At 40.3% G+C, this 27,751-nt stretch overlaps 2 protein-coding genes across 7 annotated transcripts in view; both read left to right on the top strand.

The window, feature by feature from the left end:
- NEK3 (NIMA related kinase 3) overlaps window positions 1-22,664 on the top strand; it is a 30,167-nt gene extending 7,503 nt beyond the window's left edge. For 4 of the 6 annotated variants that reach the window (XM_037986658.2, XM_007960475.3, XM_007960474.3 and 1 more), the window contains 11 exons: window positions 917-984; window positions 1,077-1,163; window positions 3,882-3,936; window positions 7,442-7,642; window positions 8,341-8,413; window positions 13,755-13,804; window positions 17,801-17,903; window positions 18,753-18,896; window positions 19,144-19,278; window positions 21,202-21,328; window positions 22,088-22,664. In XM_037986658.2, the coding sequence (XP_037842586.1) occupies window positions 917-984; window positions 1,077-1,163; window positions 3,882-3,936; window positions 7,442-7,642; window positions 8,341-8,413; window positions 13,755-13,804; window positions 17,801-17,903; window positions 18,753-18,896; window positions 19,144-19,278; window positions 21,202-21,328; window positions 22,088-22,172 (1,128 nt within the window). In that variant the 3' untranslated portion in view covers window positions 22,173-22,664. The remainder of the gene's footprint in view (window positions 1-916; window positions 985-1,076; window positions 1,164-3,881; window positions 3,937-7,441; window positions 7,643-8,340; window positions 8,414-13,754; window positions 13,805-17,800; window positions 17,904-18,752; window positions 18,897-19,143; window positions 19,279-21,201; window positions 21,329-22,087) is intronic. The other 2 variants (XM_073014368.1, XM_037986656.2) reach the window with 2 other exon arrangements.
- A 4,879-nt stretch (window positions 22,665-27,543) lies between these two features.
- NEK5 (NIMA related kinase 5) overlaps window positions 27,544-27,751 on the top strand; it is a 90,353-nt gene continuing 90,145 nt past the window's right edge. The window contains exon 1 of the mRNA XM_007960468.3: window positions 27,544-27,683. The gene's annotated coding sequence lies outside the window, so the exon portion shown is untranslated. The remainder of the gene's footprint in view (window positions 27,684-27,751) is intronic.

Raw genomic sequence — 27,751 nt, 5'->3', positions numbered from 1 at the left:
TTTAAGATCACTCTCAGCACTTTTTAAGTATTCTATGCATTATTAAGTATTAAGTATTCTATGCATTATTATTAACCATAGTCACCATGTTGTACAACAGATCACTGGAACTTACTTGTCCTAACTGAAACTTTGTACCCTTTTACTTAATATTTATACTAACCAAATAAAGTAATACCTGAGAAAAAGTCATTGAAATCTCTGTAGTAGTACAGTCATGCCTCACTTAGTGATGGGGGACAAGTACTCAGAAATGCTTCGTAAGGTGATTTTGTTGTGTGAGCGTCGTCGAGTGTACTTACACAAGCCTAGATGGTATAGCCTGTTACACACCTAGGCTATATAGTGTAGCCTGTTTGTTCTTGGCTACAAACCTGTACAGCGTGTTACTGTACTGAATTTCTTAGGCAATTGTAGTACAATGGTAAGTATTTGTGTATTTAAACGTAGAAAAAGTACAGTAAAAATATAGTATTATAGTCTTCTGGGACCATTGTCATATATGCCATCCGTTGTTGACCGAAATATGGTTATGCAGCACGTGACTGTGTATGTTAATGTGTCCTAGCTCTCTTTTAGTGACCACTTACTAAGTCCATGTGTTCTCAGATGGAAAACGGTTGACACCTGGGCCTGCCATGTGGCATCACCCTGACACAGGTTTTCACCGGCTCGATGGAGTCTGCTGATACAACCTAAAACTTGCTTGTTAGATTTGAAGCACTCATCCTGAGTTTCCATGCAGGGGAATGTCTAGCTGTCAAGAGGGGATCTTGGTGTTTTGTGTTCCACTCTGGGACTCAGCTGTCAGCATTTCTACCCTTGATCTCCGTCATCAGCAGGCTTTGGAAGACAGCTTATCTGCCTCATGTTCGATGATGGAAGACATAATCTGAGTTCTTCTTTTCAAATGCAGAATATCTTCCTCACTCAAAATGGAAAAGTGAAATTGGGAGACTTTGGATCTGCCCGTCTTCTCTCCAAGTATGTATGTCTGTTCTACGGTAGTGACAGTAATCAAAACATCCATTTTCAGGAATGTTCTGTAATCATTCTTTGCCTTTTTTTGGTTTTAGTCAGATGGCATTTGCTTGTACCTATGTGGGAACACCTTATTATGTGCCTCCAGAAATTTGGGAAAACCTGCCTTATAACAATAAAAGGTGAGTGCTGCATATTTGATGTAAGGGTGCCCATTTGGTGACAGGCATTTTAGCCTGCAGATGATGCAAGAGTCTGATGTCACTTCAAAACAGATGCATGGATCATATTGGTTTTTAAAAAATATATCTGAAAGCAGTCTGGAATCTATATTTCTAATCTATATTGCTAGGCTGCTAGATAAAAGTAATAGTTTTCCAATTGCTATTAATGATAGCTGAGAGGAGCAAATGCTGAAAGAAAGGCCAGTCATTCTAGGGACGGTATGAATTATATCAGTAGTTCCCAAACTTTGCTGCTCCCACTTACAAAAATCCCAAATCCCAGGTTGCATCTACACTAATTAAATCATAATGGCAAAGGGTGAGAAGCAGGCACCAGTAATTTTTCAAGATCATTGGGTGATTCCAATGTACAGCAACATTTGATAATCAATAGATTGTGTCATTGAGTTGGCATTTCCAGGGCTAGATTATAAGCACTTGGTTGATAGGTAAATTGATTGAAGGAGGTTAGTATGAAGGTCTTAATGATTTAAAATGCAGTATTTTTTTCTGAATATAAGTTATATGTGCCTATTGTGGGGATGGACGTGCAGGCAAGATTGGAAATAGACCTGTAAGAAAGGACATGGAAATCACCCACTCTTCCCAACTGCCAGTAATATTTTAATGTTTTTTTCTTCATTCACTTTTCCCCCTAAAAGTATATATATATATATTTTTTATATATATATAAAGTATATTTTATATATAATTTGCTTTTGTCATTTTATATTATAGTCATTTCCCCACATACTTAAACTCTTCATAAATTTTAATGGCTGCATATATTTTACTATATGGCACTTCCAAAATTTACTTAGTAATTCCTCTGTTGTTGGCCTTATATTTCGAGATTTCAGTCTTATAAACAGTGCTGTAATTAACATACCTTTTGTATATAAATTTATCCTTGTTTAATATCACATTCTTGGCATGGATTCCTAGAAGGAGAAACAACACTGTTGTTACTTTATGCTGACTTGCTTTCTGAAAAGCAAATACACTAAATAGGTTTCTTAAAGAGTAGAATGGACTGAATGGGGGCAAAACAGCTCTACAGGGACTTGTTGGGACAACTGAGGAAATTTGGGTATGCAGTAAATATTAAATAATGTTACTGAATTGAGATTAAATTCCTTGGATGTGATAACAGTATTGTGTTTATGAGGGAAAGTGTACGTCTTTGTTCTTAGGAGATACATGCTGATGTGTGTGTAGGGATGAAGTATTTGATACCTGCAACCTTTTTTTTTTTTTTTTTTTTTTGAGATGGAGTCTCACTCTGTTGCCCAGGCTTGAGTGCAATGACACAATCTTGGCTCACTGCACTCCGCCTCATGGGTTCAAGCGATTCTCCTGCCTCAGCTTCCTGAGTAGCTGGGACTACAGGCACCTGCCGCTACACCCGGCTAATTTTTATATTTCTTAGTAGAGACGGAGTTTCACCATATTGGCCAGGCTGGTCTCGAACTGCTGACCTTCTGATCTGCCCTCCTGGGCCTCCCACAGTGCTAGGATTACAGGTGTGAACCACCACGCCCGGCCTGCAACCTTTTTTCGAGAGATTCAGATAGATATAGAGGAGGGAGATTAGCACCCAAACATGGCCAATGAGAATGACTGGGGAACCTAGATAAGGGCATGTGGACATTTGCGACTTTTCTGTAGATTTGAAATTAAAATAGAAAACTAAAAGGGGAAATAGTTGGTAAAAACCATTAATTAAAATTTAAAAATACCATTTAGAAAAGTCTGGAGGAGCTGGGCCTGGTGGTGCGTGCTTGTAGTCCCAGCTACCTGGGAGGCAGAGGCAGGAGGATTGCTTGAGCCCAGGAGTTCAAGGCAGCAGTACAGTGACATCATGCCTGTGAATAACCACTGCACTCCAGCCTGGGCAACACAGTGAGACCCCATCCCTTAAAAAAAAGAAAATGGTGGCCGGGCGCAGTGGCTCATGCCTGTAATCCCAGCACTTTGGGAGGCTGAGGCCAGCAGATCATGAGGTCAGGAGATCAAGACCATCGTGGCTAACACGGTGAAACCCCGTCTCTACTAAAAAGAATACAGAAAAAAAAAAAAAAATTAGCCAGGCGTGGTTGCGGGCGCCTGTAGTCCCAGCTACTTGGGAGACTGAGGCAGGAGAGTGGCTTGAACCCAGGAGGCAGAACTTGAAGTGAACCGAGATTGCACCACTGCACTCCAGCCAGGGCGACAGAGCAAGACTCCGTCTCAAAAAAAAAAAGGAAGAATCCTATCCCTTAGAGCCATCCAGCAGACTGTGTGGAAAGCAGAGAGAGCTGCCCAGCAGGAGATGTGATCAAAGGCTGGGTGCTGTGTCCAGGGTGGTGGGAACAGAAGCTGCACTGAATGCCTTCCAGAGTCCTTCTTCCAGCTGTGATCAGCTGAGTCTGCACATTTTCCCTCTTGCTACTGAATTCCCAAATGCTACTGAAGTGATATTTTAACCACCCTGATTTGAAGGGGTGGGGATTGAAGAGCAGAGAGTTTTATTGTGAACATTACTCTTAGGAAGTATCTAGGTGTTAGACCAAAATTATATGTTTTAATACCTGGGAATTACTTGTGATCTCTTTTCTTATTAAAGGTAAGAAATTATTTTTTGTACTAGAAAATACATAACCCATTTGTGATTACATTGCTTCTTTATGCTTTCAGTGACATCTGGTCCTTGGGATGCATTCTGTATGAACTCTGTACCCTTAGGCATCCAGTAAGTATGGCATGCAAAATGGAAAAGGCAGCTTGTCATATCTACCTGAGTCCTAATAATGTGACAGATTCTAGTTGGCAGTTTGCTTCCCTAGGATGAAGTCATTATAAAAGTTTGTATATGTTCCCAGTGCAGTCATCTGCCCTGAGTTAGTTTTGTAGCATATACTAATAGGAAATTTCCATTATTTAGTTTTGCTGTGCAATACATAACCTTTCTCTCTCTCTTTTTCTTTCTCTATTCCTCTTTTCTTTCTTTTTGCTATTCTTAATTTTTTATTTTGATAAATATAAAATTTGCCATTTTATCCATTTTTAAGTATACATTTCATTGTCATTAATTACATTCACAATATTGTGAAACCATCACTACTATCTCTTTGGGGGTTTTGTTTTGTTTTGTTTTGTTTTAGAGACAGAGTCTTGCCCTGTTACCCAGTCTGGAATGAAGTGGCGCGATCTCAGCTCACTGCAGTCTCCACCTCCTGGGTTCAAGTGATTCTCCTGTCTCAGCCTCCCAAGTAGCTGGGAGTACAGGTGCATACCACCATGCCCAGCTAATTGTATGTGTGTGTTTTTACTAGAGACATTTTTGTATTTTTTTGTATTTTCCCCATGTTGACCAGGCTGGTCTCAAACTTCTGACCTCAGGTGATCCACTCGCCTCAGCCTCCCAAAGTGCTGGGATTACAGGTGTGAGCCACTATGCCCAGCCACTGCTATCTCTTTGTAAAACTTTTGTCATTACCCCAACCAGAAATTCTGTACCCATTAAACAGTTACTCCCCATTTCTTCCCTTTCCCCAGCCCCCCTAGTCTAATTTCTGCCTCATGAATTTGCATATTCTAGATATTTCATACAACTGGAATTATACAACATTTGCCTTTTTGTGTCTGGTTTATTTCACTAGCACAGTGTTTTCAAGGTTCATTCATATTGTAACATCTATCAGGATTCCATTCCTTTTTATGGCTGAATAGTATTCCATTGAGTGTATAGACATGTTTATCCATTCATCTGTTGAGGGACACTTGAGTTGTTTCTGTCTTTTGGCTGTTGTAAATAATGCTGTTATGAACAATGGTGTACAAGTATCTGTTAGAGTCCCTGATTCCGAATTTTGAGGTCTGTATCTAGCAGTGGAACTGCCGGGTCATATGGGAATTGTATTTAGCTTTTTGAGGAAGCACCAAACTTTGCCAAGAGTGGCTGCATCATTTTTTTCCTCACAGCTTTTTGCAGTTAGATTTCACTTATCATATGAGTTTCCTCTCTAACTGACATATCATGAAAACATAGACTTTGCCCTGTTATATGTTTTTTCAAGATATTTTTAAAAATATGAACCAAAAAAAGGTTAAATAACTTGTCCCGCTTGTTCAGCCATAGTTTATTACATAGACAACAACTGCAGGGCTAATTCCTATTAGTTCTTAGCTTTGCATAGAAATAAATTCTGTTCTTTGGGCACAGATTGAAAGTTGACTTTTTTGCAGATGTACTTGAGGGCACATAGAGCTCAGAAGAGGGTGAATGGTTGAGAAACAATCGTCATCACTACCAGATGAAAGTAACTCAAACTGCTGAAGACACCTGATATTAATGAGAGGTTATCTTTGAATATAAGTGGTTTATAATGATAGCTACACAGTTAGAACAACTTGCGGAACCTTTAAAATGCTGATGCCTAGGCCCACAGCACAGTGATTGAAATAAAATCTCTGAAAATGTCCTGGGCATTACTGTTTTTAAAACAGGTGATTACAATGTACAGCCCAAGTTGAGAACCACCATAGTCTATGAATAAAATTATTTTTAAAATTCCAACATCTTTTAATTCTTTACTTCCTGATTGTATCTTTTTTTGTAACTTACATGTACACATTCTTCTTTTTTCTAGCAAGAATGAGTATTAAGAACTATAGTGCCCAGAATATTTGGCACGAGATCTGTCATCCCTTGTCTGCTCGAAGACAAAAGTTTTTCTCAAACCTTTAGGAAATGCAGATAGTTAGTGTAATGGTTAAAAAGCCGGAGGCAAAGCAGATTCAGCAGTATTTGTCATTATCAGCATTTGTACTTTGTTACTTGTTGATTTTTCTTTTTCATATATTCACTTGCATTTTTTATTCACAGGACAATATACTTTTTTGAAAATAAACTTCTTTTAAATTTTAAAACAGTTTTAGATTTACAGAAAAATTACAAAGATAGTACAAAAAGCTTCCATATATGCCAAACTGTAATTAACATCTAACATAGCCTTGAGGTGTAGAAACATTTCTTAAGCAAGATTCAACAAGCAGAAACTATTAAGGAAAAATGATGAATAAATTTGACTATACTAAATTTTAAAGATACCATAAATAAAAACATAATATACAGATCAGCAGAAAACATTTTCAAATGTAACTAGCAGTGAATTAATCAAATATCTTTTTTTTAATTTTTATTTTAAGTTCTGGGGTACATGTTCAGAGTATGCAACTTTATTACATAGGTAAATGTGTGCCATTGGTGATTTGCTGCACCTATCAACCCATCACGTAGGTATTAGGGCAATACACTTTCAAGGTAGAATGCTAACACATTCTTTCATAAGCATTTTCAAGGCTGACATCTAATGTTAGTTCTGATGTATTTATTATACATTGAAAACTTTAAAAATTTTACTCCAGTCTGTCGTTGTAGATCCCACAGTGTTACTCGTCAAATTTTAATAGCTGCTTTAATGACAGGAATGGTTAAAAAGGATTTTGCAGTAGAAGTTTAAAATTGGAAAAGTCTGGCCAGGTGCTGTGGCTCATGCGTGTAATCTCAGCACTTTGAGAAGCCAAAGTGGGAGGATCGTTTGAGCCCAGGAGTTCAAGACCAGCCTGGACAACATAGCAAGACCCTGCCTCTAAAAAAAAAAAAAATTAAAAAATTAGCTGGGCATGGTGGCATATGCCTGTAGTCCTAGCTATTTGGGAGGCTGAGGTGGGAGGAGCACTTGAGCCCGGGAGGTCAAGGATGCAGTGAGCTGTGATTGCACCGTTGCACTCAAGCCAAAAAACCACCTGTAGAAAACCAGAAAAGTCTGAAGTGCATGTTGCTGTGGAGCAGGCCTGGCAGTTTCTGGGGAGGAGCGGAGCAAAGGGATATTACACTTATTATAAACCTTTTAGTATCATTTGATGTTTTAAAAAGCCATATGTATATATTACTTTGATTTTCAATATATACTTATAATGTGTATCTGCAAAATCATTAGGACTAATAAGGTAGACAAAGCAGGCATTGATGGAAATACTTTTTCTAGATGGCAAAGGTTTTTACCATTCATGCTTGACTTTCTCCTAAACCACCTTAAGATTATATAATGGTATGTTAACGGCACCTCTAGACAGAAAAATGACCAGATAGCAGATATGTTTATAAAATTAAAATAGTCTACATAACTGGTAGTTTCTTACTTCCATTTCTTCCCCTGTATCTGCTTGTAAAGTTCAATTTTTCTTTTCAGTTTCAGGCAAATAGTTGGAAAAATCTTATCCTCAAAGTGTGTCAAGGGTCCATCAATCCTCTGCCATCTCATTACTCCTACGAACTTCAGTTCCTAGTCAAGCAGATGTTTAAAAGGAATCCCTCACATCGCCCCTCGGCTACAACGCTTCTCTCTCAAGGCATCATAGCTCGGCTTGTCCACAAGTGCCTACCCCCCGAGGTATGATCTGTGTTGGATTGGCTGTGAACAGTTTTCAAGTGTATGGTAAAATGGTTTGTTATCTTTTAACATTACACATTACATGTGCTCATCAAAATCCAAATGGTACAGAAGTATATTAAAAATAAAAAATTAAAACCTCCTTTCCTTCCTCTTTTCCCCCCAACAATGCTATTGCCCAAGTATAATCACAGTTTGTATATCCTTCCAGACCTTTTTTAGACATATATAAATGTCTGCATTTGTCTATCTAAATTATATGTACTTTTTTTTTTTTGAGATGGAGTCTTGCTCTGTCGCCCAGGCTGGAGTGCAGTGGCGTGATCTTAGCTCACTGCAACCTCCACCACCCTGGTTCAAGCAATTCCCCTGCCTCAGCCTCCCAAGTAGCTGGGATTACAGGCACACACCACCATGTCCGGCTAATTTTTTTGTATTAGTAGAGACAGGGTTTCACCATGTTAGCCAGACTGGTCTCGAACTCCTGACCTCAAGCAATCTGCCCGCCTCGGCTTCCCAAAGTGCTGGGATTACAGGTGTGAGCCACCATGCCCGGTGTATATGTACTTTTTTAAGTGGCACTTTTGTTTTTCAACTTGAAATATTATTGTGCTGAAAATGCTGATGAAATGATATCACAGCAGTATCTATAGAAAAATATGTTTTCACATCTTTAAATTCTCAACTTTAAATTTCAGATCATCATGGAATATGGTGAGGAGGTATTAGAAGAAATAAAAAATTCCAAGTATAATACACCAAGAAAAAAAAGTAAGAATTTTGGACAGAGTATATTTTGTTAAGTGCTCTTTTAAAAATATACTATAACAGAAAAGAAATACATAATTTTTAGGTTATTAGAGATGATTATCAGAGATACTCCTCAAATGAACATTTTCTTTTTGTTATTTTAGATGTAATTCTGTACTGAATACTGTCCTTTTTGATCCCTGAAACAATTGGGGTTTTAAAAAGCCTAGTTTTGGATATTTTAATGACGGAAAGATGATGCCGTCATTATTAGTACCATATTTTCTCTGGCTTGTTGTGTAGGTCAGGTAGAAGGCTTCTTCTGTGGGCTGACCTGAGAATCTGTCCAGGAAAATATGGCACTAATCTTGTAGGAAAATGTATCCCAAGTTTCTGAAGAACCATCATGTAAACAGACTTTTTGAAAAGAGAAGCTTTTCTTTTTTATCTATATATATTATTATTGTTGTTATTATACTTTATGTTCTAGGGTACGTGTGCACAACGTGCAGGTTTGTTACATATGCATACATGTGCCATGTAGGTGTGCTGCACCCATTAACTCGTCATTTACATTAGATATATCTCCTAATGCTATCCCTTCCCCCTCCCCCAACCCCGCAACAGGCCCCGGTGTGTGATGTTCCCCTTCCTGTGTCCAAGTGATCTCATTATTCAATTCCCACCTATGAGTGAGAACATGCGGTGTTTGGTTTTCTGTTCTTGTGATAGTTTGCTGAGAATGATGGTTTCCAGCTGCATCCATGTCCCTACAAAGGACACTAACTCATCGTTTTTTATGGCTGCATAGTATTCCCTGGTGTATATGTGCCACATTTTCTTACTCCAGTCTGTCACTGATGGACATTTGGGTTGATTCCAAGTCTTTGCTGGTGTGAATAGTGCCGCAGTAAACATACATGTGCATGTATCTTTATAGCAGCATGACTTATAATCCTTTGGGTATATCCCCAGTAATGGGATGGCTGGATCAAATGGTATTTCTAGTTTTAGATCCTTGAGGAATCGCCACACTGTTTTCCACAATGGTTGAACTAGTTTACAATCCCACCAACAGTGTGAAAGTGTTCCTATTTCTCCACATCCTCTCCAGCACCTGTTGTTTCCTGATTTTTTTAATGATCGCCATTCTAACTGGTGTGAGATGGTATCTCATTGTGGTTTTGATTTGCATTTCTCTGATGTCGAGTGATGATGAGCATTTTTTCATGTGTCTGTTGCCAGCATAAATGTCTTCTTTTGAGAAGTGTCTGTTCATATCCTTTGCCCACTTTTTGATGGGGTCGTTTGTTTTTTTCTTGTAAATTTGTCTGAGTTATTTATAGGTTCTGCATATTAGCCCTTTGTCAGATGAGTAGATTGCAAAAATTTTCTCCCATTCTGTAGGTTGCCTGTTCACTCTGATGGTAGTTTCTTTTGCTGTGCAAAAGCTTGTTAGTTTAGTTAGATCCCATTTGTCAATTTTGGCTTTTGTTGCCATTGCTTTTGGTGTTTTAGACATGAAGTCTTTGCCCATGCCTATGTCCTGAATGGTATTGCCTAGATTTTCTTCTAGGGTTTTTATGGTTTTAGATCTAACATTTAAGTCACTAATCCATCTTGAATTAATTTTTGTATAAGAAGTAAAGAAGGGATCCAGTGTCAGCTTTCTACTTATGGCTAGCCAGTTTTCCCAGCACCATTTATTAAATAGGGAATCCTTTCCCCATTTCTTGTTTCTGTCAGATTTGTCAAAGATCAGATGGTTGTAGATGTATGGTATTATTTCTGAGGGCTCTGTTGTGTTCCATTGGTTTATATCTCTGTTTTGGTACCAGTACCATGCTGTTTTGGTTACTGTAGCCTTGTTGTATAGTTTGAAGTCAGGTAGCGTAATGCCTCCAGCTTTGTTCTTTTGATTTAGGATTGTCTTGGCAATGCGGGCTCTTTTTTGGTTCCATATGAACTTTAAAGTAGTTTTTTCCAATTCTGTGAAGAAAGTCATTGGTAGCTTAATGGGGATGGCATTGAATCTGTAAATTACCTTGGGCAGTATGGCCATTTTCACAATATTGATTCTTCCTGTCCATGAGCATGGAATGTTCTTCCATTTGTTTGTGTCCTCTTTTATTTCATTGCACAGTGGTTTGTAGTTCTCCTTGAAGAGGTCCTTCACATCCCTTGTAAGTTGGATTCCTAGGTATTTTATTCTCTTTGAAGCAATTGTGAATGGGAGTTCATTCATGATTTGGCTCTGTTTGTCTGTTACTGGTGTATAAGAATGCTTGTGATTTTTGCACGTTGATTTTGTATCCCGAGACTTTGCTGAAGTTTCTTATCAGCTTGAGGAGATTTTGGGCTGAGACAATGGGGTTTTCTAAATATCCAATCATGTCATCTGCAAACAGGGACAGTCTGACTTCTTCTTTTCCTAATTGAATACCCTGTATTTCTTTCTCTTGCCTGATTGCCCTGGCCAGAACTTCCAACACTATGTTGAATAGGAGTGATGAGAGAGGGCATCCCTGTCTTGTGGCAGTTTTTAAGGGGAATGCTTCCAGTTTTTGCCCACTCAGTGTGATACTGGCTGTGGGTTTGTCGTAAATAACTCATTATTTTGAGATATGTTCCATCAATACCGAATTTATTGAGAGTTTTTAGCATGAAGGGCTGTTGAATTTTGTCAAAGGCCTTTTCCGCATCTATTGAGATAATCATGTGCTTTTTGTCTTTGGTTCTGTTTATATTTGCGTATGTTGAACCAGCCTTGCATCCCAGGGATGAAGCCCACTTGATCATGGTGGACAAGCTTTTTGATGTGGTGCTGGATTCGGTTTGCCAGTATTTTACTGAGGATTTTTGCAACGATGTTCATCAGGGATATTGGTCTAAAATTCTCTTTTTTTGTTGTGTCTCTGCCAGGCTTTGGTATCAGGATGATGTTGGCCTCATAAAATGAGTTAGGGAGGATTCCCTCTTTTTCTATTGATTGGAATAGTTTCAGAAGGAATGGTACCAGCTCCTCCTTGTACCTCTGGTAGAATTCGGCTGTGAATCCATCTGGTCCTGGACTTTTTTGGGTTGGTAGACTATTAATTATTGCCTCAATTTCAGAGCCTGCTATTGGTATCTTCAGAGATTCAACTTCTTCCTGGTTTAGTCTTGGTAGAGTGTATGTGTCCAGGAATTTATCCATTTCTTCTAGGTTAAAAGAGAAGCTTTTCTAATGTAAACTGTGGACTCTGGGTGCTGGGTGGTAGTGATGTGTCAGAGTAGGCTCATCGACTGTAAAGGAGCGGCATGTTGATATTGGGGAGGTACTGTGTGTCGGGGGACAGGTGGTATATGGGACTCTGTGTACTCACCACTCAGTTTTGTGGTGAACCTAAAACTGCTTGTTTTTTTTTGAAATGGAGCTTCACTCTTGTTGCCCAGGCTGGAGTGCAATGACACAATCTTGGCTCACTGCAACCTCTGCCTCCCAGGTTCAAGCGATTCTCTTGCCTCAGCCTCCCATGTGCTACCATGCCTGGCTAATTGTTTGAATTTAGCAGAGATGAGGTTTCACCATGTTGGTCAGGCTGGTCTCGAACTCCTGACCTCAGGTGATCCACCCACTTCGGCCTCCTGAAGTGCTGGGATTACAGGCCTGAGCCACTGTGCCTGGCCTAAAACTGCTCTTAAACAATAAAATATCCTAATTAAAAACAAAAACCAGAGGCTTTTCCAAAGTTGTGAATCATCCACATAATAGCTGCATGAAATTTTCATACATCTATAGTCTATCCTGAGAAAATGTCAAATTTAATTTATTGTCTCTTTAGAAGTTGTCATCTCTGAATTTTTTTCAAAGCTATTTTTATTCCTTTTCCTTTCTCATCAGTGATTTCCTTCTGAAGAAATCCAACAGAGCTAGTAGCTATGAACAGAATACAGGAGAAAAATTAGAAGTGTGGGAGATCACCCACTGCTGGGACATGTTGCAAAACCTCCATTGCCTGGTGCTCTTTATCATAATGTTATATGCAGATACTACAAAAGAAACATTTTGTATTGTTTTCTTAAACTTTTAAATGTTGTTTTTGGAAGGATGCAAACCCTTCAGTCTTACAACTCAACCTTTTCTCCATTAGTTAAGAGATAGCCAGTTACCTTTCTTTTACCAGTTTGCTTTAGCGTAGGTGTTATTCTGTGGCTTTTGTTCGTATCCCAAGGTAGTGGGAAATTAGTTTTAAAATGCTGGGCAAGAAAAAAAAGAGACTAAGAAAAATTTCAAGGTAGTTTGGAAAAGTGTAGATTTTTAAAAATTAACTTTATTTTGTTTTTGAGACAGAGTCTCACTATGTCTTCCAGGCTGGAGTGCAGTGGTACGATCTTGACTCATTGCAACCCCTGCCTCCCGGGCTCAAGCAATTCTCGTGCCTCAGCCTCCAGAGTGGCTGGGACTACAGGCATGTGCCACCATACTTGGCTAATTTTTTTTTTTTTTTTTTTTTGGTAGAGACAGGGTTCACCATGTTGACCAGACTGGTCTCAAACTCCTGACCTCAGGTGATCCACCTGCCTTGGCCTCCCAAAGTGCTGGGATTACAGGGATAAGCCACTGTACCCGGCCGAAAAAGTGTAGTGTTACAGTTTCTTAAGAGGAATAAAGTAGTTAGAGAAATGCCACCAAACTGGGACCATATGTCTGATGGCATCTCCAGTTTAATCTGTAGACAGACCAGAACAATGAAATGGAACAGGGCAGGGATCGCATCTGACTTGCTCACTCTTGTATTCTTAGTGTATCATCATCCATGTTCAATAGCAATTTTTTAAAATGTTGAGTGAATAACGGACAAGAACCACAGGGCTCTGCCAGAGAAAAATGAGGCATAGCCATTCCTACCAAAGGGATCAATTGCCAGAGTTCTCTCCTGACTCCTCCTGCTGGTCTCTTCTGAGTTAATAAACAGCTCACTTCTTCTTAGGGATACCTGTTCCACCAGCTGTGATAGCTGACAGGAAAAGCATGGACTCCACTAGCTAGCATGCACCAAAGGGGATAATGACCTTAAGTATGCAGAGTATGTTACCTCTTAGTGCTTAAATGGGTTGGCATAAGTGAGCAGAGATGTCTTTTAACTTTTAGATTTTAACTTTAGGAATGAAACAGTGGAAATAACCTCTTTCAACAACTGAGATGTATTATTAGGTGATTAAAGCTTGTTATTCCCATTCAGGATATCAGAGAGCTTTGGTTCTTTGACTTTAATAACCTCACTCACTTCTCCAGCTATATGCAGATCATATTAGGAACTTAATAGGATGATCCTTTATGTGTTTTATCTTTCTACCTTCTCTCTCTCTCTTTTAAAAGCAAACCCCAGCAGAATCAGGATAACTTTGGGAAATGAAGCAGGCACAGTGGTAAGTGCTTTAAAATTACATTTATGAGGCTGGGCGTGGTGGCTCATGCCTGTAATCCCAGCTCTTTGGGAGGCTGAAGCAGGTGGATCACCTGAGGTCAGGAATTGGAGACCTGCCTGGCCAACATGGTGAAACCCCGTCTCTACTAAAAATACAAAAATTAGCCAGGCATGTTGGCATACACTTGTAATCCCAGCTACTCGGGAGGTTGAGGCAGGAGAATCAAGTGAACCTGGAGACGGAGGTTGCCAAGCTGAGATTGCGCCATTGCACTCCAGCCTGGGCAACAAGAGTGAAACTCCATGTCAAAAAAAAAAAAAAAAAATTACATTTATGAAATATCTACCTCCTGGATACTGGGTACCCTTCAGTGCTGTAAGATATTTGGAAGACTGTGACCTGGTCCCTCCAGTTAAGTACTTCTTCCTTCATCTTTTGGATGTGAAAGAACTGGTAGCTGTTCATCTGCACTGTCAGCTGAACCACTTTGGGTCACCATTTATTGTTTACTTTTCCATTTGTTATTATTTTTTGAGTCGGAGTCTCACTCTGTCTCCCAGGCTGGAGTGCAGTGGCACGATCTTGGCTCACTGCAAGCCCCGCCTCCCGGGTTCACACCATTCTCCTGCCTTAGCCTCCTGAGTACCTGCCTCAGCCTCCCAGAGTGCTGGGATTACAGGCGTGAGCCACTGCGCCTGGCCTCCATTTTTTATTATTGATGACAGTCGTTTCAATACAGATGTGAAAGAATTTTGTCTTGCTTTCAGTCATGAAAATCTTGTGTTATGCTGGCTTTTTTTTTTTTTTAGGTAGAGTGTCACTTTGGCATCCAAACTGGAGTGCAGTGGCGTGAACATGGTTCACTGCATCTTCGAACTCCTGGGCTCAAGTGATCCTCCTACTTCAGTCTCTCAAAGTGCTGGGATTATAGGTGTGAGCCATTGGGCATGGCTGCTTTTTGGTTTGTTTGTTTGTTTATTTTGAAACAGAATCTCCCTCTGCCACCCAGACTGGAGTGCAGTGGCGCAATCATGGCTCACTGCAACCTCTGCCTCCCGGGTTCAAGCGATTCTCATGCCTCAGCCTCCTGGTTAGCTAGGAACACAGGCATGAGCCACCATGCCCAGCTAAGTTTTTGTCTTTTTAGTAGAGGTGGGGTTTTGCTGTGTTGGCCAGGCTGGTCTTGAACTCCTGACCTCATGTGATCTGCCTGCCTTGGCTTCCCAAAGTGCTAGGATTACAGGTGTGAGTCACCATGTATGGCCTGCTTTTTGTTTTTTTATGGTGGTACAATATGCATAACATAAAATGTGCCATTTTAGCCAATTCTAAGTGTACAATTCAGTGGTGTTAATTACATTCATAATATTGTGCAACTATCACTACTATCTATTTCCGAAACTTTTTATCATCCCAAACAGAAACTCTGTACCTGTTAAACAATAACTCCCACTTCCACCACTGCAGCCCCTGGCAGCCTCTAATCTCAAATCTGGTAGCCCCTGGTGGCTGCTCAAATGTTTGTGTGAATTTGCCTATTCTAAGTATTTCATATAAGGGGAATCATACAATGTTTGTCCTTTTATGTCTGGCTTCTTTCACTTACATAATGTTTTTAAGTTCTTCTGTGCGTCAGAACTTCATTCCTTTTTATTGCTGTGCTGAATAACATTTAGATTACTATTTAGATCTTAACATTTTTCTGTTCAATGCCTTGTAGTGCCTCCTTGTTATCCCAAGAATCAATTTTCAGGCCGGCATTCGGGGTCCTGTTCATCCTGTCTGGCCCTGGGCAACTGTGACATTCTTTTACACTGAGGCTTCTCTAAAGCTGTCGATATTAACAACTGATCCATGTTTCAGTGTTGTCACACCCCCTTTAGCAAATCGTATACAATTGATTTTTTTCTTCAGTATTTCAGTTAACCTTTCTTTTTCTCCTTCTCTCCTTCTCTCTCTCTCTCTCTCTCTCTCTCTGTTGCGCAGGCTGGAGTGCAGTGGCCTGAATACCACTCACTGCAAACTCGACCTCCTGGGCTCAAGGGATTCTCCCACCTCAGCCTCTTGAGTAGCTGGAACTACAGGTGCATGCCACCATGCCCGGATAATTTTTAAATTTTTTTATAGGAATGAGATCTCACTATGTTGCCCAGGCTGGTGTTGAACTCTTGGGCTTAAGTGATCCTCTCACCTTGGCCTCCCAAAGTGCTGGAATTTACAAGTGTGAGCCACTTCGCCTGGCCTAACCTTTCAATTCAAAAAGGAAAAGATGTTGTACTGACAACAAATTGCTCTCTTCATGCAATGCACTAGTAATTAAACTTGTAAATTTTTTGAATGAACCATAAGTTCTAAATAAATAACTGCATCCCATCATTATGTTGCTACAAATGGAATACAGACCTCTATACTTTTTTTTTCTTTTCATTGTAATGTCTGGTTTTTTTTTCCCAGCTTTTTGAGATATAATTTACATGCCACAAAATTTACCCATTTTTGTGCACAATTTGATACATTTTGGTGATGGTATTTAAACATCCATATAACCCCTGCCACAGTCATCTTATAGAACTTCCAGGCAGGGCAGAGTGGCTTACGCCTGTAATACCAACACTCTGGGAGGCGGAGGCAGGAGCACTGATTGAGGCCAGGAGTTTGAGTCCAACCTGGGCAACACAGTGAAACCCCATCTCTACAAAAAATTAAAAATTTTAGGTGGGCATGGTGACACATGCCTGTAGTCCCAGCTACTGGGAAGCTGAGGCAGGAGGATTGCCTGAGCCTGGGAAGTTGAGGCGCAGTGAGCTATGATCACACTTCTGCGCTCCAGCCTGGGCAACTCAGCAAGACTCTGTCTCAAAAAGAAAAGAATTTCCATCCCCTAAAATGTTTCCTTGTGCCCTTTGCAGATGATCTGTGCCCATACGCTATAGTTTGATACCACCTGTAGTGGACACAGCAATATGTGTTCACAAAATGAAAAGGGTGCAACACGTGAACAAAATGGAGAAAAGGCCAAAAAGTCAGTCAGGGAATGAGGGACTTGAGGTAGGAAAACTTGTGTGCAGGCCAGCAAAGGACAATGGCAATGAAGGCAGAGTTGAATAGCACCCAGAGGAACGTGGGAGGCCACTGCAGAGGCAGAAAGCAGTGATCCTCAATGGGAAGGAAAGACTGGAATCCCCTGGGGGGCTTTTCACAGCTGCCCCTCACCACTCCTCCTCCAAGATTCTGATGTCATTCTTGAGTGTAGGAGGCTTTGAAATCGCTGCTGTAAGTGAGCCACCACTGTTAAGTGACAGATTTTTATGTTCCCTACATGTGTGGGAAGAGAAGTTTCAGAACCACTGCTTAGAAATAAGAAAACCCACCACGCCACCCAAGCCTACTGTTTATTTATTCATTCAATAAAGAATTGAGAACTTCTTTGCCTGGGACTGTTTAGGCATTCAATATGTACTCCTTCTCAAAATATATGCAGATTTAGTAAACTAGATAGTGTATTACTATATTTCGTGAAATAAATCAAGGGCTTAGATAATTTGGAAAGATACTGAATTAAGTGGGAACATTTTGATTCTATATGGCAACTTTATAAAATGTCTCATTTTGATATTACAGTTTGTAAAGCCCAGTACAGCAAACCATATTGAAATTTTTCATTACTCTTTTCCTTAGTAAAGACCTGTCAAATATCTGTCATTTTAATATATCCTCTTTGTATTTATAATAATTGATATTAATGGCTATTAATGCATACGTCTATTAATATATACATGTATGTAGGTTTATGGTTGTTAATATACATATATGTTATTAAATACATATAGATATAGATAGCTATTAATATACATGTCTTTGGGGTTCTATGATTACGCATGTTTTTTAATCCATTAATTTTTATTTGAAATTGAAATGGCTGACTTTGCATATTTGTTTACCTTTTTTGTAGCAATTCAAGCATTATTTAATCTGCATTATTAATCTCTTTTAAAGCAAGAGGAAGAACAAGATAGAAAGGGTAACCATACTGATTTGGAAAGCATTAATGAAAATGTAGTTGAAAGTGCATTGAGAAGAGTAAACAGAGAAGAAAAAGGTAAGTTATTCAAATTCTAATCATTTCTTATATGAGGAGTTGGGGAGTACAGAGGGAATACCAATTTTTATGTTACTAGGTCTCAGGTATCGTAAACAAGAGTACAAGCTGATATTTGTTTGCTTATCTAGTACCTTATTTAATGTTTTAGAAATATTTTATTTACCTACAACAAAAGAGAGAATAGCATTTATCAGTAAGAACCATTAGAAAGAGTGGTATTTATTGTGCTATCCACCTTAAAAAGCATAGCATACTGTGTGTATGTAAGTCCTCCCAGGGCTTCATTCTTGCACAATGTGTAACATGTAAGTATACACATATTATTATTATTTTTTTATTTCTTTATTTTTTTTGAGATGGAGTCTCACTCTGTTGCCCAGACTGGAGTACAGTGGCCCAATCTCGGCTCCCTGCAAGCTCCGCCTCCTGGGTTCACGCCATTCTCCTGCCTCAGCCTCCCAAGTAGCTAATTTTTTGTGTGTGTGTTTTCAGTAGAGACGGGGTTTCACCGTGTTAGCCAGGATGGTCTCGATCTCCTGACCTCATGATCCGCCTGCCTTGGCCTCCCAGAGTGCTGGGATTACCAGCGTGAGCCGCTGCACCTGGCCTACATATTTTTTTTTTAACTTGGTCACTATAATGATTCATTTTAACTTTTCATTTTGGATTTTTTTTTTAATTTCCTTTGCTACTTAGATTTGAAAGAACATTGATCTCTCAAACATAGATCTGAGTTTGAAAGAGAAAAGAAACACTTCCATATTGTTGTTAGATAGTCTCTGTGTGGACAGAGATGGATACATCAAATAACATGCTTGGCATTCCTTTTTTACGTTTTAAAATCAGGTAATGAGTCAGTCCATCTGAGGAAATCCAGTTCACCAAATCTTCACAGACGACAGTGGGAGAAAAATGTACCCAATACAGCTCTTACAGCTTTGGAAAAGGCATCCATACTCACCTCCAGTTTAACAGCAGAGGATGATAGAGGTTAGTAGTCAGATTGAATACTATTATTTTACTAGAGAACTTTTTCTAATACTTAGTGCACTAGAGGCTTTTAATGTCTGTGAAGGGTATTTGGCGTCACACGTCAGAGCATTGCTCATATAGGTGAATGAAGCAGATTTTAGTTAACAGTCAAATATAATTAACTTTGCTTGAAAATATGATCTGGAAAGTACATGCTGAAAAATCTTTTTTTATTCGGCACTAATTTTTGTCTTTTTCCAACTAGGTGGTTCTGTAATAAAATACAGCAAAAATACTACTCGTAAGCAGTGGCTCAAAGAGACCCCTGACACTTTGTTGAACTTCCTTAAGAATGCTGATCTCAGCTTGGCCTTTCAAACATACACGATATATAGACCAGGTAATTCATGTCTGTATGTGACCTTGGAAACCCTTTGACTTTTTGAAAATTGTGGTAAATATATATAACATAAAATTTACATTTGAACCCTTTTAAAGTATGCAGTTCAGTGGTACTAAGTATACCACATTGTTGTGCAGCCATCACCAGTATCCATCCACAGAAATGTTCTCATCTTCCACAACTCAATTCAAAGGGTTTCCCTCCTCCCAGAAACGCTTTGATTTCAAAGTTGTAAAATAATTCATAGCATTGTATTTTTAGGTGTTTTTTGATCTTTTCTAGCCAGTCTTAAGCTACAATTAAAATTTTTCATGGAGCTACATTACTTCTGTTTGCTCATTTGTTTGCTTATTTTCATAATCCTGCTACTACTTTCTTTGAAGAGGAGCCCATTTTTATCATGCAAATATGCCATTGCTTTAGCAACAACTCTAAGATTTCTTTTGCTGTATACCTGAACTCTGTTATATTGAATAGAGCTCAAAAAGGATGAACAATTAGGATTTGATTTTTAAATTTTTTTACAGACATCTTTACTAACATTGTGTAAAATAATTTTTTTATAATACCGTCCTTAGAAATCTAGGCCAGTGGTCTGTATTAGATATGTATGTGTGTATGTGTATTATAATTATGATAATTTAATTACTAAGCCACCTTGCTAGGTTAAGATCTAAGATAAATTACACCAAGTAGAGCAGGTAATGGTATGGCAAGTCTGACTATATTTATTGCAACGATTTAGTTGTATTTGTTTATTTGGTCAGTATTTATTGAATGCCTAACATAGGTTAAGATGAAAAAAAGAATAAAACACAGTTCCTGCCCTAAGGATGAAGGGGTTCATTACATGGGAGGTCAGCACACTGATAAGGAATTATAGTGCCCTGTAATATATGCATTCAGATAGAACTGTGCTCAAAAGGTCATGGAAGCCCTAAGGAGATGCTAATGCATGGGAGGAAAATGTTAAGGAAGGTTAATGGTTATGAATTTCAATTTTGCAATTTTAGGTCCAGGATTTTCTGTCTGGTCCAGTGATGAAGTCTTTGTCATTTTAGGAAAGTCCCTGTTTAAAAACTATGTCATAGTTCTATTTTGAAATGCCTTTTAGAAGATTCGGCCCATGTTTTTAGGGTAGATTTTCATGCTGTTTGTGAGAAATCTAAAAGTAATTACACCTGGAAAAAATTTTTAAGCATGCATATGGTCTTCCTTCAGTTTCCAACTTTTCTTCCTCCCCATTGTGAAAACTTGGGAGGAGAAAGTTCAAAGGAAAAAAGAAATTACTATAACCCAACTTTCAAAGGTAACTTTTAATGCCTTAATATACATTCTTATATTGGAAGGGTTTTATGGTAATTTTCCGAGTTTTTTTTTCTCTTAAAGAAAATCCTGTTTATAGGCTGGGTGTGGTGGCTCATGCCTGTAACCCAGCACTCTGGGAGGCTGAAGCGGGAGGATTGCTTGAGCTCAGGAGTTCAAGACAAGTCTGGGCAACATAGCGAGACCTTGCCTCCACTAAAAAAATTAGCCAGGCATGGTTCTGGACGCCTCTAGTCCCAGCAACTTGGGAGTCTGAGGTAGGAGGAGCTCTTGAGCCTGGGAGTTCGAGGCTGCATTGAGCCATGATCAGCCACTGTACTGTAGCCTGGGTGACAGAGTGAGACCCTGACTCAAAAAAAAGAATAAAGAAAGTTCCGTTTATAAATTTAGTCCATGTCCTAGTGCTTCTGCTTCCGGGGCCTGTTTTATGCCCACAATCATGTTGGGGTTGGGTAATGTGGGGAGACACTACACAAGAGTAATGGGACATGACATTGTCCTCAGCCAGCAAGCTTATGGAAGATTTTAGTCAAACTGCATGAAATAAGTAAATACTGTTTAAATTGGTATATTTTCTGTTAATATCTCCTGAAGGTTCAGAAGGGTTCTTGAAAGGCCCCCTGTCTGAAGAAACAGAAGCATCGGACAGTGTCGACGGAGGTCACGATTCTGTCATTTTGGATCCAGAGCGACTTGAGCCTGGGCTAGATGAGGAGGACACGTACGTTGTGATATGCGTAGAAAGCTTTAGCTGGGGGTGGAGTGTATGTGTGTTTGTGTGTGTGTGTGTGATTTAAATTAGACCATGATAATTTCAGGTTTGGTAGGGACCTCTTAGATTACTTTTCATCATAAATGGAATTTTTCTTTTTTAGACAGAGTCTCTCTCTGTCTCCCAGGCCGGAGTGCGGTGGTGGGATCTCGGCTCACTGCTAGCTCCACCTCCTGGGTTCACGCCATTCTCCTGCCTCAACCTCCCGAGTAGCCGGGACTACAGGCACCTGCCACCACGCCTGGCTAATTTTTTGTATTTTTACTAGAGACAGGGTTTCACCGTGTTAGAGTCTCAATCTCCCCCGACCTCGTGATCTGCCCACCTTGGCCTCCCAAAGTGCTGGGATTACAGGTATGAGCAACCATGCCCGGCCATCATAAATGGGTATTTATATCCTGATCTTTTGTCTGGGATGGGTAATACCTAACAATATGATTGTAAAATTCCTGATTGAGCCCTACACCTCTAGCCTTTCAGCTTGAACTTGTTATTTTTTAATATATTAGGTTTTACATTTTTAAAAGTGTTAGAAACAGTCAAAGAAGTGATCTTTTGGAAGAACTGACAATTTTTTCCCTTCAGTTGCGTTATGGAACTCATTTTTCAAAAGCTTAAGTATTGTTATGGTGGTGTCTTGCTTTGAACTCACCAACAGATACTGTGCCCCTAATGTAGAGGTTTATGGTCCAAATTGTTTTTTCACAGGGACTTTGAGGAGGAAGATGACAACCCCGACTGGGTGTCAGAGCTGAAGAAGCGAGCTGGATGGCAAGGCCTGTGTGACGGATAATGCCTGAGGGAGTGTTCCTGAGTCACACTGAGGAGAGGCTTCACTCAGGAGTTCATGTTGAGATGATCATGAGTTCATGCGATGTATATTTTCCTTTGGAAACAGAATGAAGCGGAGGAAACTGTTAATACTTAAAATTGTTCTTGATTAGTATCATGAGTTTGAAAAGTCTAGAACTCCTGTAAGTTTTTTAATTCGAGAGAGAAGGTGTAGTGGAATGAGTGTGAGCATTGGGCTTTGCAGTCCCATAGAAGAGAAATGGGATGCTAGCCTGCCACTACCTACTTGTGTGATTGTGGGAAATTACTTAATCTCTTCGAGCCCCAATTTCCTTAACCATAAAATGAAGATAATAATGCCTACCTCAGAGGCATGCTGACTATAGACCATTACAGCAGCCCGTATGTTATTCACATTATGATTTGTGTTTATTATTATGTGACTCTTTTTACACTTCCTAAAGGCTTGAGAATTAAATATATTTAATTTTGATATGGTAATGTGTGCAGTTTTTCAATATGACCTGATTCTGAGTAGTTTGAAGATCATTCCAATGGTCTTCACCAGCTGTCCTTAAATACAGTCCCTCATAGGATGCACAAAAGAGCCTGGGTTGGAGGGTCAGCCCTGGGAAGCATGGGGTGGTCTGCAGATCTTGTCAGAAGATAGCAGTCCTGTAGATGAGGAAGGAAGAGGCCAGAGTGAGGAGCAGAAATGGTAAATATCAGAAACTAGAGAGTGATGTGGAATAAATAGGGGGACGCATGGCACACATGTGCTGGGTCCTGTCGTGTGTGTTAACCTCATCTAATAGTGTGCACTTTAGTGAGATGAGAATATTTCACTGAAGAAACAGGCTTCGCTCAACACTCACAGAGACATGAGCCAGACAGATACAGGGAACAGTGCTAAAGTGAAGAGAAGGGGGAAAATACATTTAGGGTCATTAACAAGCACTTGCTGAAATCTGGAAAATATACATCTTTTAAATATTTAACAGTTTTTAAATCTTAATGTATAAAACCCTGTGGTATAGAACCCTACCTCACATATACACTGTATTTACATTTGGATATCTTTAATCTCCGGTGGTCTCTGGCAGTCTCTAAATCTTTCCTTGTTTTTCGGGACCTTGATGTTTTTGAGTACTTCTCAGGTATTTTGTAGACTACTGCTCAATTTGGGTTTATCTCACAATTGAACTAAGCTTACGGATTTTGGGGAAAACCACAAAGGTGAAGTGCCCTTCTCATCACATCATTTCAGGGAGTACACAGCATCAGCATGACTTCTTCCCAGTGTCGTTCACCTTGATCACTTGATGAAGGCAGTGTCTGCCAGGCTCTCCACTATCAACTTTGTAATGTTCCATGTTCATGCTATGTTCACTATAAGCAAGTCATACACTCCAGCTAATAATAAGTTATTTGTTTTCTTGCTTAAATCGTTCTAGCTTTGGCTGTTGGGAATTGTTTCAGGTCACCTCCTATGTCCCTTTGATGTGCCCCTATTCTTTTGGAGCACTTCCTTCCTTTGTGGCACTACAAGATGGTTCAGACTCATCTTTACCTTCTCTGCCCCAACCCCAAAATCATCCATTTCAACGAGGTTCCCACTGGTTTAGAAACCAAGATCTGGTTGCTGGGTGTGCTTGTTGTTCCTGGGGTGTCACTGCTTTTAGGCCCTCTCAGCAGAGCTAGGAAGTATATGTGTGTATACTAACCTGTGTACACTGTATAATTGTAGAACCATCCACACATCTCTACAGTTATTTCTGTATCTCTCCGTCTGTACATACATTAAATTAAGCATGGGTCCATACTGATGTCTCCAACTAACCCAATACTACAAGGTTCATTCTAGCCGCCTTCTCATGCTTTTCTATAACTTCTGTCCCTGACAATGAGAAAACTGGCTTGCACCATCCACCACCTGCTTAGCTGTTCGATCCTAGTCTACTTGTAAAGCAGTTTCCAAATCATTAACCCATACCCCTGAGAGATACAAATTTACCAACTAAGGTACAGAGTTTATGTATCTTTCCTATTGTCTCATGGTTTCCAGTCAAATACCATTTCCCAAAATTATTTAGGTTAGCTCTTTGAAATTAGCTTACCACCCTCTTGAACATTTTTCAAGTTAAAGCAGGCATGGATCATTCTAAGGATATTTCCAGATACTGAGCTTCCATATATACTGTATTCTATACTTCTTAGTCATCTTCAATCTTAGCATTGCCCCAGGGTATAAACATTTCCAAACCATCAAACAAAAAAACTTGAAATTATGTACAGTTACTGAGAGACTGGATAAGTATTGGATAATCCTTTTTAAAATCAGAATGGCTTATGGGGTTTTGCTTTTAATAAAATTTCAGAAGAGTAATGGAATTACCAGTTCATGATTATAAACCATTTTTGATGATAGATTACTATATGATTCTTGAGATACAACTAGACAAAAATCGAGGGACACTTTTAACAAAACTTTTCATTCTTATGTACTTATTTCTCAGCACTTACGGCCTTAAAAAAAAAATGGAAGAGACTCAGTGTTAAACTTTATTGTAGCAAGAAGTTAGCATTCATCTATGGATACAGGAACTGATGACGCATGGGGAGCCCATCCAGGTCTTAAGGAGATGAATTTTCAATACAATTTTATTTTTTTATATTTAATATAATTATCAGCATTGTGATATATTTTATTGTGATCAATTGTGTAGTACTAGTAATTTTAACAATCCAGAAAAAAATTCTGTGAGCAGGAAATGTAAATTTCCATTACTATACTTCTTTCAGCAGTATGACAGGATGATCAATAAGACTTTCAAGCATGAAAAAGATAACTGGGATAAAATTCTGTGACGAAAGTAGAATGAAGATATGATTTAATAAAGCATGTCCAAGAATTCTAGGGAAGAAATGTGGGTGTGGTCACTGACTCATGAAATTAAACAAAAACAAGTAGATCATATACTTGCTAATATTTTGAGGGAATTTCACTGCCAAAGAAACTAACATTGGCTGTTCCAACTCATAAACAACTTTTGGACTCCTGTTATGGGCTGCATTCTCCCCTGCCCCGGCCACTCCCAATTCACATATTGAAATCTAACACCAGTAACTCACAATGAGACTGTATTCGGAGATAGAGACTTTAAAGATGCAATGAGATCAAAATGAGGCCTTCAGTTCAGTCCTAATCCAATTTGACTATAGTGCTTATAAGAAGAGGAAATTTTTTGTGGCAGGGACGGGGAGGGGATGGCGGAGAGATGATTTTAAGGAAAAGTAGTGATGTAAACTTAGGATTTTTAAAATAGCTTTTTCGTGTGCTTTTGCATGTGTGTGATGGACGATGGAGGGTACCATATCACTGTAGTGTTTAGATTCAATTGGATATATTTTACTTGCGTCACTATTTACAATTGCTGGAAAATACATTTTTTTCAACTACTTAAACGTTTTAGCTGCTTGATGTGCAAATCCAGAATGGGGCAGGGTGTGGTGGGGAGGGGGCGTGCGTGCAGACGCTTGGGCAGCGCCGGTTGCGTTAGAAAGTCCCTTGGCAGGTCGCCGCTTTGGCCCAAAGAGTAGGAAGCGGTTCCAGTCTCACGTCCACCTCTTGGCAATATTTGAGACCTTGTACAAGAAACACTCTTCCTGTCTTGGTTTAGCTTATTTGTAAAACTAGGAGACTACTGCCTTGCGGGGTTGTAAAGAAAAGAGAGAACGTTTGCGAAGCGTCTGGTGCACCGTAAGCAAGAGCGGGGGGCGCTACTGTAGAGTGCAACGCAAAGCAATCCCGACCCAAGGCAACGGGACGGTGTGGGGGTGGCTCTGTTGGGTCTCCAAACTCCCTGGCGCCTGACCCTGCCTCGCGGTGGACTTTGTGGACGGGTCCCCAGGCCATTCCAGCCTCGCGCCCCGCCTGCATTTCCTTGCGCGGCTCCGCCCGGCCGCGGGGAGGCGCAGCGGCCCCGGGAACCCGGATCCTTCTGGGACGCTTCGTTGGCGCCGCGGAGCCGGCGGAGCAGGTATGCTGCAGGGGCCGCCCTTAGTCCTTGCCCGGAGCCCCCGCAGGGCTTCAGGAACCCGGCAGGGTCGGGGAAAGGGATGGAGTCTCTGCCTGGGGCGGCGGGGGCGGCCCAGAAAAGGCCTAGCGTCCCGGGCTGCATGGATGTAGCGTCCCGGACGCGTCGGTCTCTATGGCAACGCTCCTCACGCTGAGCTCGGGTCTGGGTAAGCGTCTCACCACCCACCGGCGGCCGCCTCCAGGGGCGGCCCTAGGGGAGAAGGAATTTTCCTAACTTGGGGGCTTCCACCCTCTGGTGCCACTTGGGCGGGAGGGTCGCGGGCCCGCAGTTCCCGGCTGGTCACCCCCGGCCCCTAGTCCGTATGCGTTTCTCTCAGAACCCCGTCCTCCGGTGTCTACAGCCTCTCCTGGCTGCGGAGCTGGTTCCCAGCCCCCTGCAATCTAATTGTACCCACTTCCTACCCTGACATGAAATTATTCGAAAACAACCCCCCGCTCACCGCATTAACAACAGCAGCAGCAACAGCAACAAAACTCTATTATGCCCTAACTGTAGCATAAAGAGGAAATAGAGGGAAAGCAATAAGTAAGAAAGTACATATTTCAATCTGAAAATGCTTGACACTACTACCCTTGGCAAAAGTGGAGAAGCAGCCAGTAGCCGCGCCTGGGCGTCTCCTGAACGTGACGGCAGCAAATGCAGATTGTTAGGTCTACGGGACCGGGGTGGCGTGGCCAGTGAAGGGCGTGATTTTCCCAAATGGTGAACAATTCTTGGTAAACCTCCAAACCAAACAAAGTGCAATCAAGCCTTGATTTACATGTAGTTGCATTCCTTGGGGGAAAAAAAAAAAAATCAGTGTTCATTAAAACTGCAAAAATACTTAGCATTTCGATGTAAAATAGAGTTTGGTTCTAGCCACAGATAATTACAAACGGATTTTTCCGCACACATGAGTGTATAGGAAGACTCTACAAGATTGGAGGGCCGCAGGGTAATCCTTTATTGTGCGGGACTGTCCCTCGAATCGCAGAATCCTAGCATCTCAGGCCCCAACCACCTGTCAATCTCTTGCCTCTGAATCCCGGGGAAACAGCTTCCCCACCCCCATATATTTCCAAAATTCCCCCTAGGGGGCAGTACGTCCCCATTAAGAAAGGCTGGACTGTGAAAAGTACACAAGCCTGAGGACATTCCTGCTTTATAAAGCTGCCAAGCACCGGATATATAGTATCTTTCATTCTCAGAACAAACTTGCAAAACAGATATTGTTATTCCATTTTAGAAACTAGGAAAGTGCGGTTTTGCCAGGTTAAGTGACTTACCCAGGAACGCAGGGCAAAAGTGTATCAAAGCTGAGCTGTGACCCATGTCTGACCAAGAAACTCTGTCTCATTTCAGTTGTTATCTGTGGCCACAAGGAAAGTTACTTGTCTCTGTCTTGGCAAGGCTGGGAGGAAAATTTTATCAAAGTGAGTTCTTTTACACTTTAGTCATCAATTTTCTGACTTTGTTAGTCTTTATGAGACATGTGTGATAA

This window comes from Chlorocebus sabaeus, chromosome 3 (assembly GCF_047675955.1).
Source record: "Chlorocebus sabaeus isolate Y175 chromosome 3, mChlSab1.0.hap1, whole genome shotgun sequence".
NCBI classification, from domain to species: Eukaryota; Metazoa; Chordata; class Mammalia; order Primates; family Cercopithecidae; genus Chlorocebus; species Chlorocebus sabaeus.
Note: the sequence above shows the minus strand (reverse complement) of the source record. Positions and strands in the feature narration are given on the sequence as shown.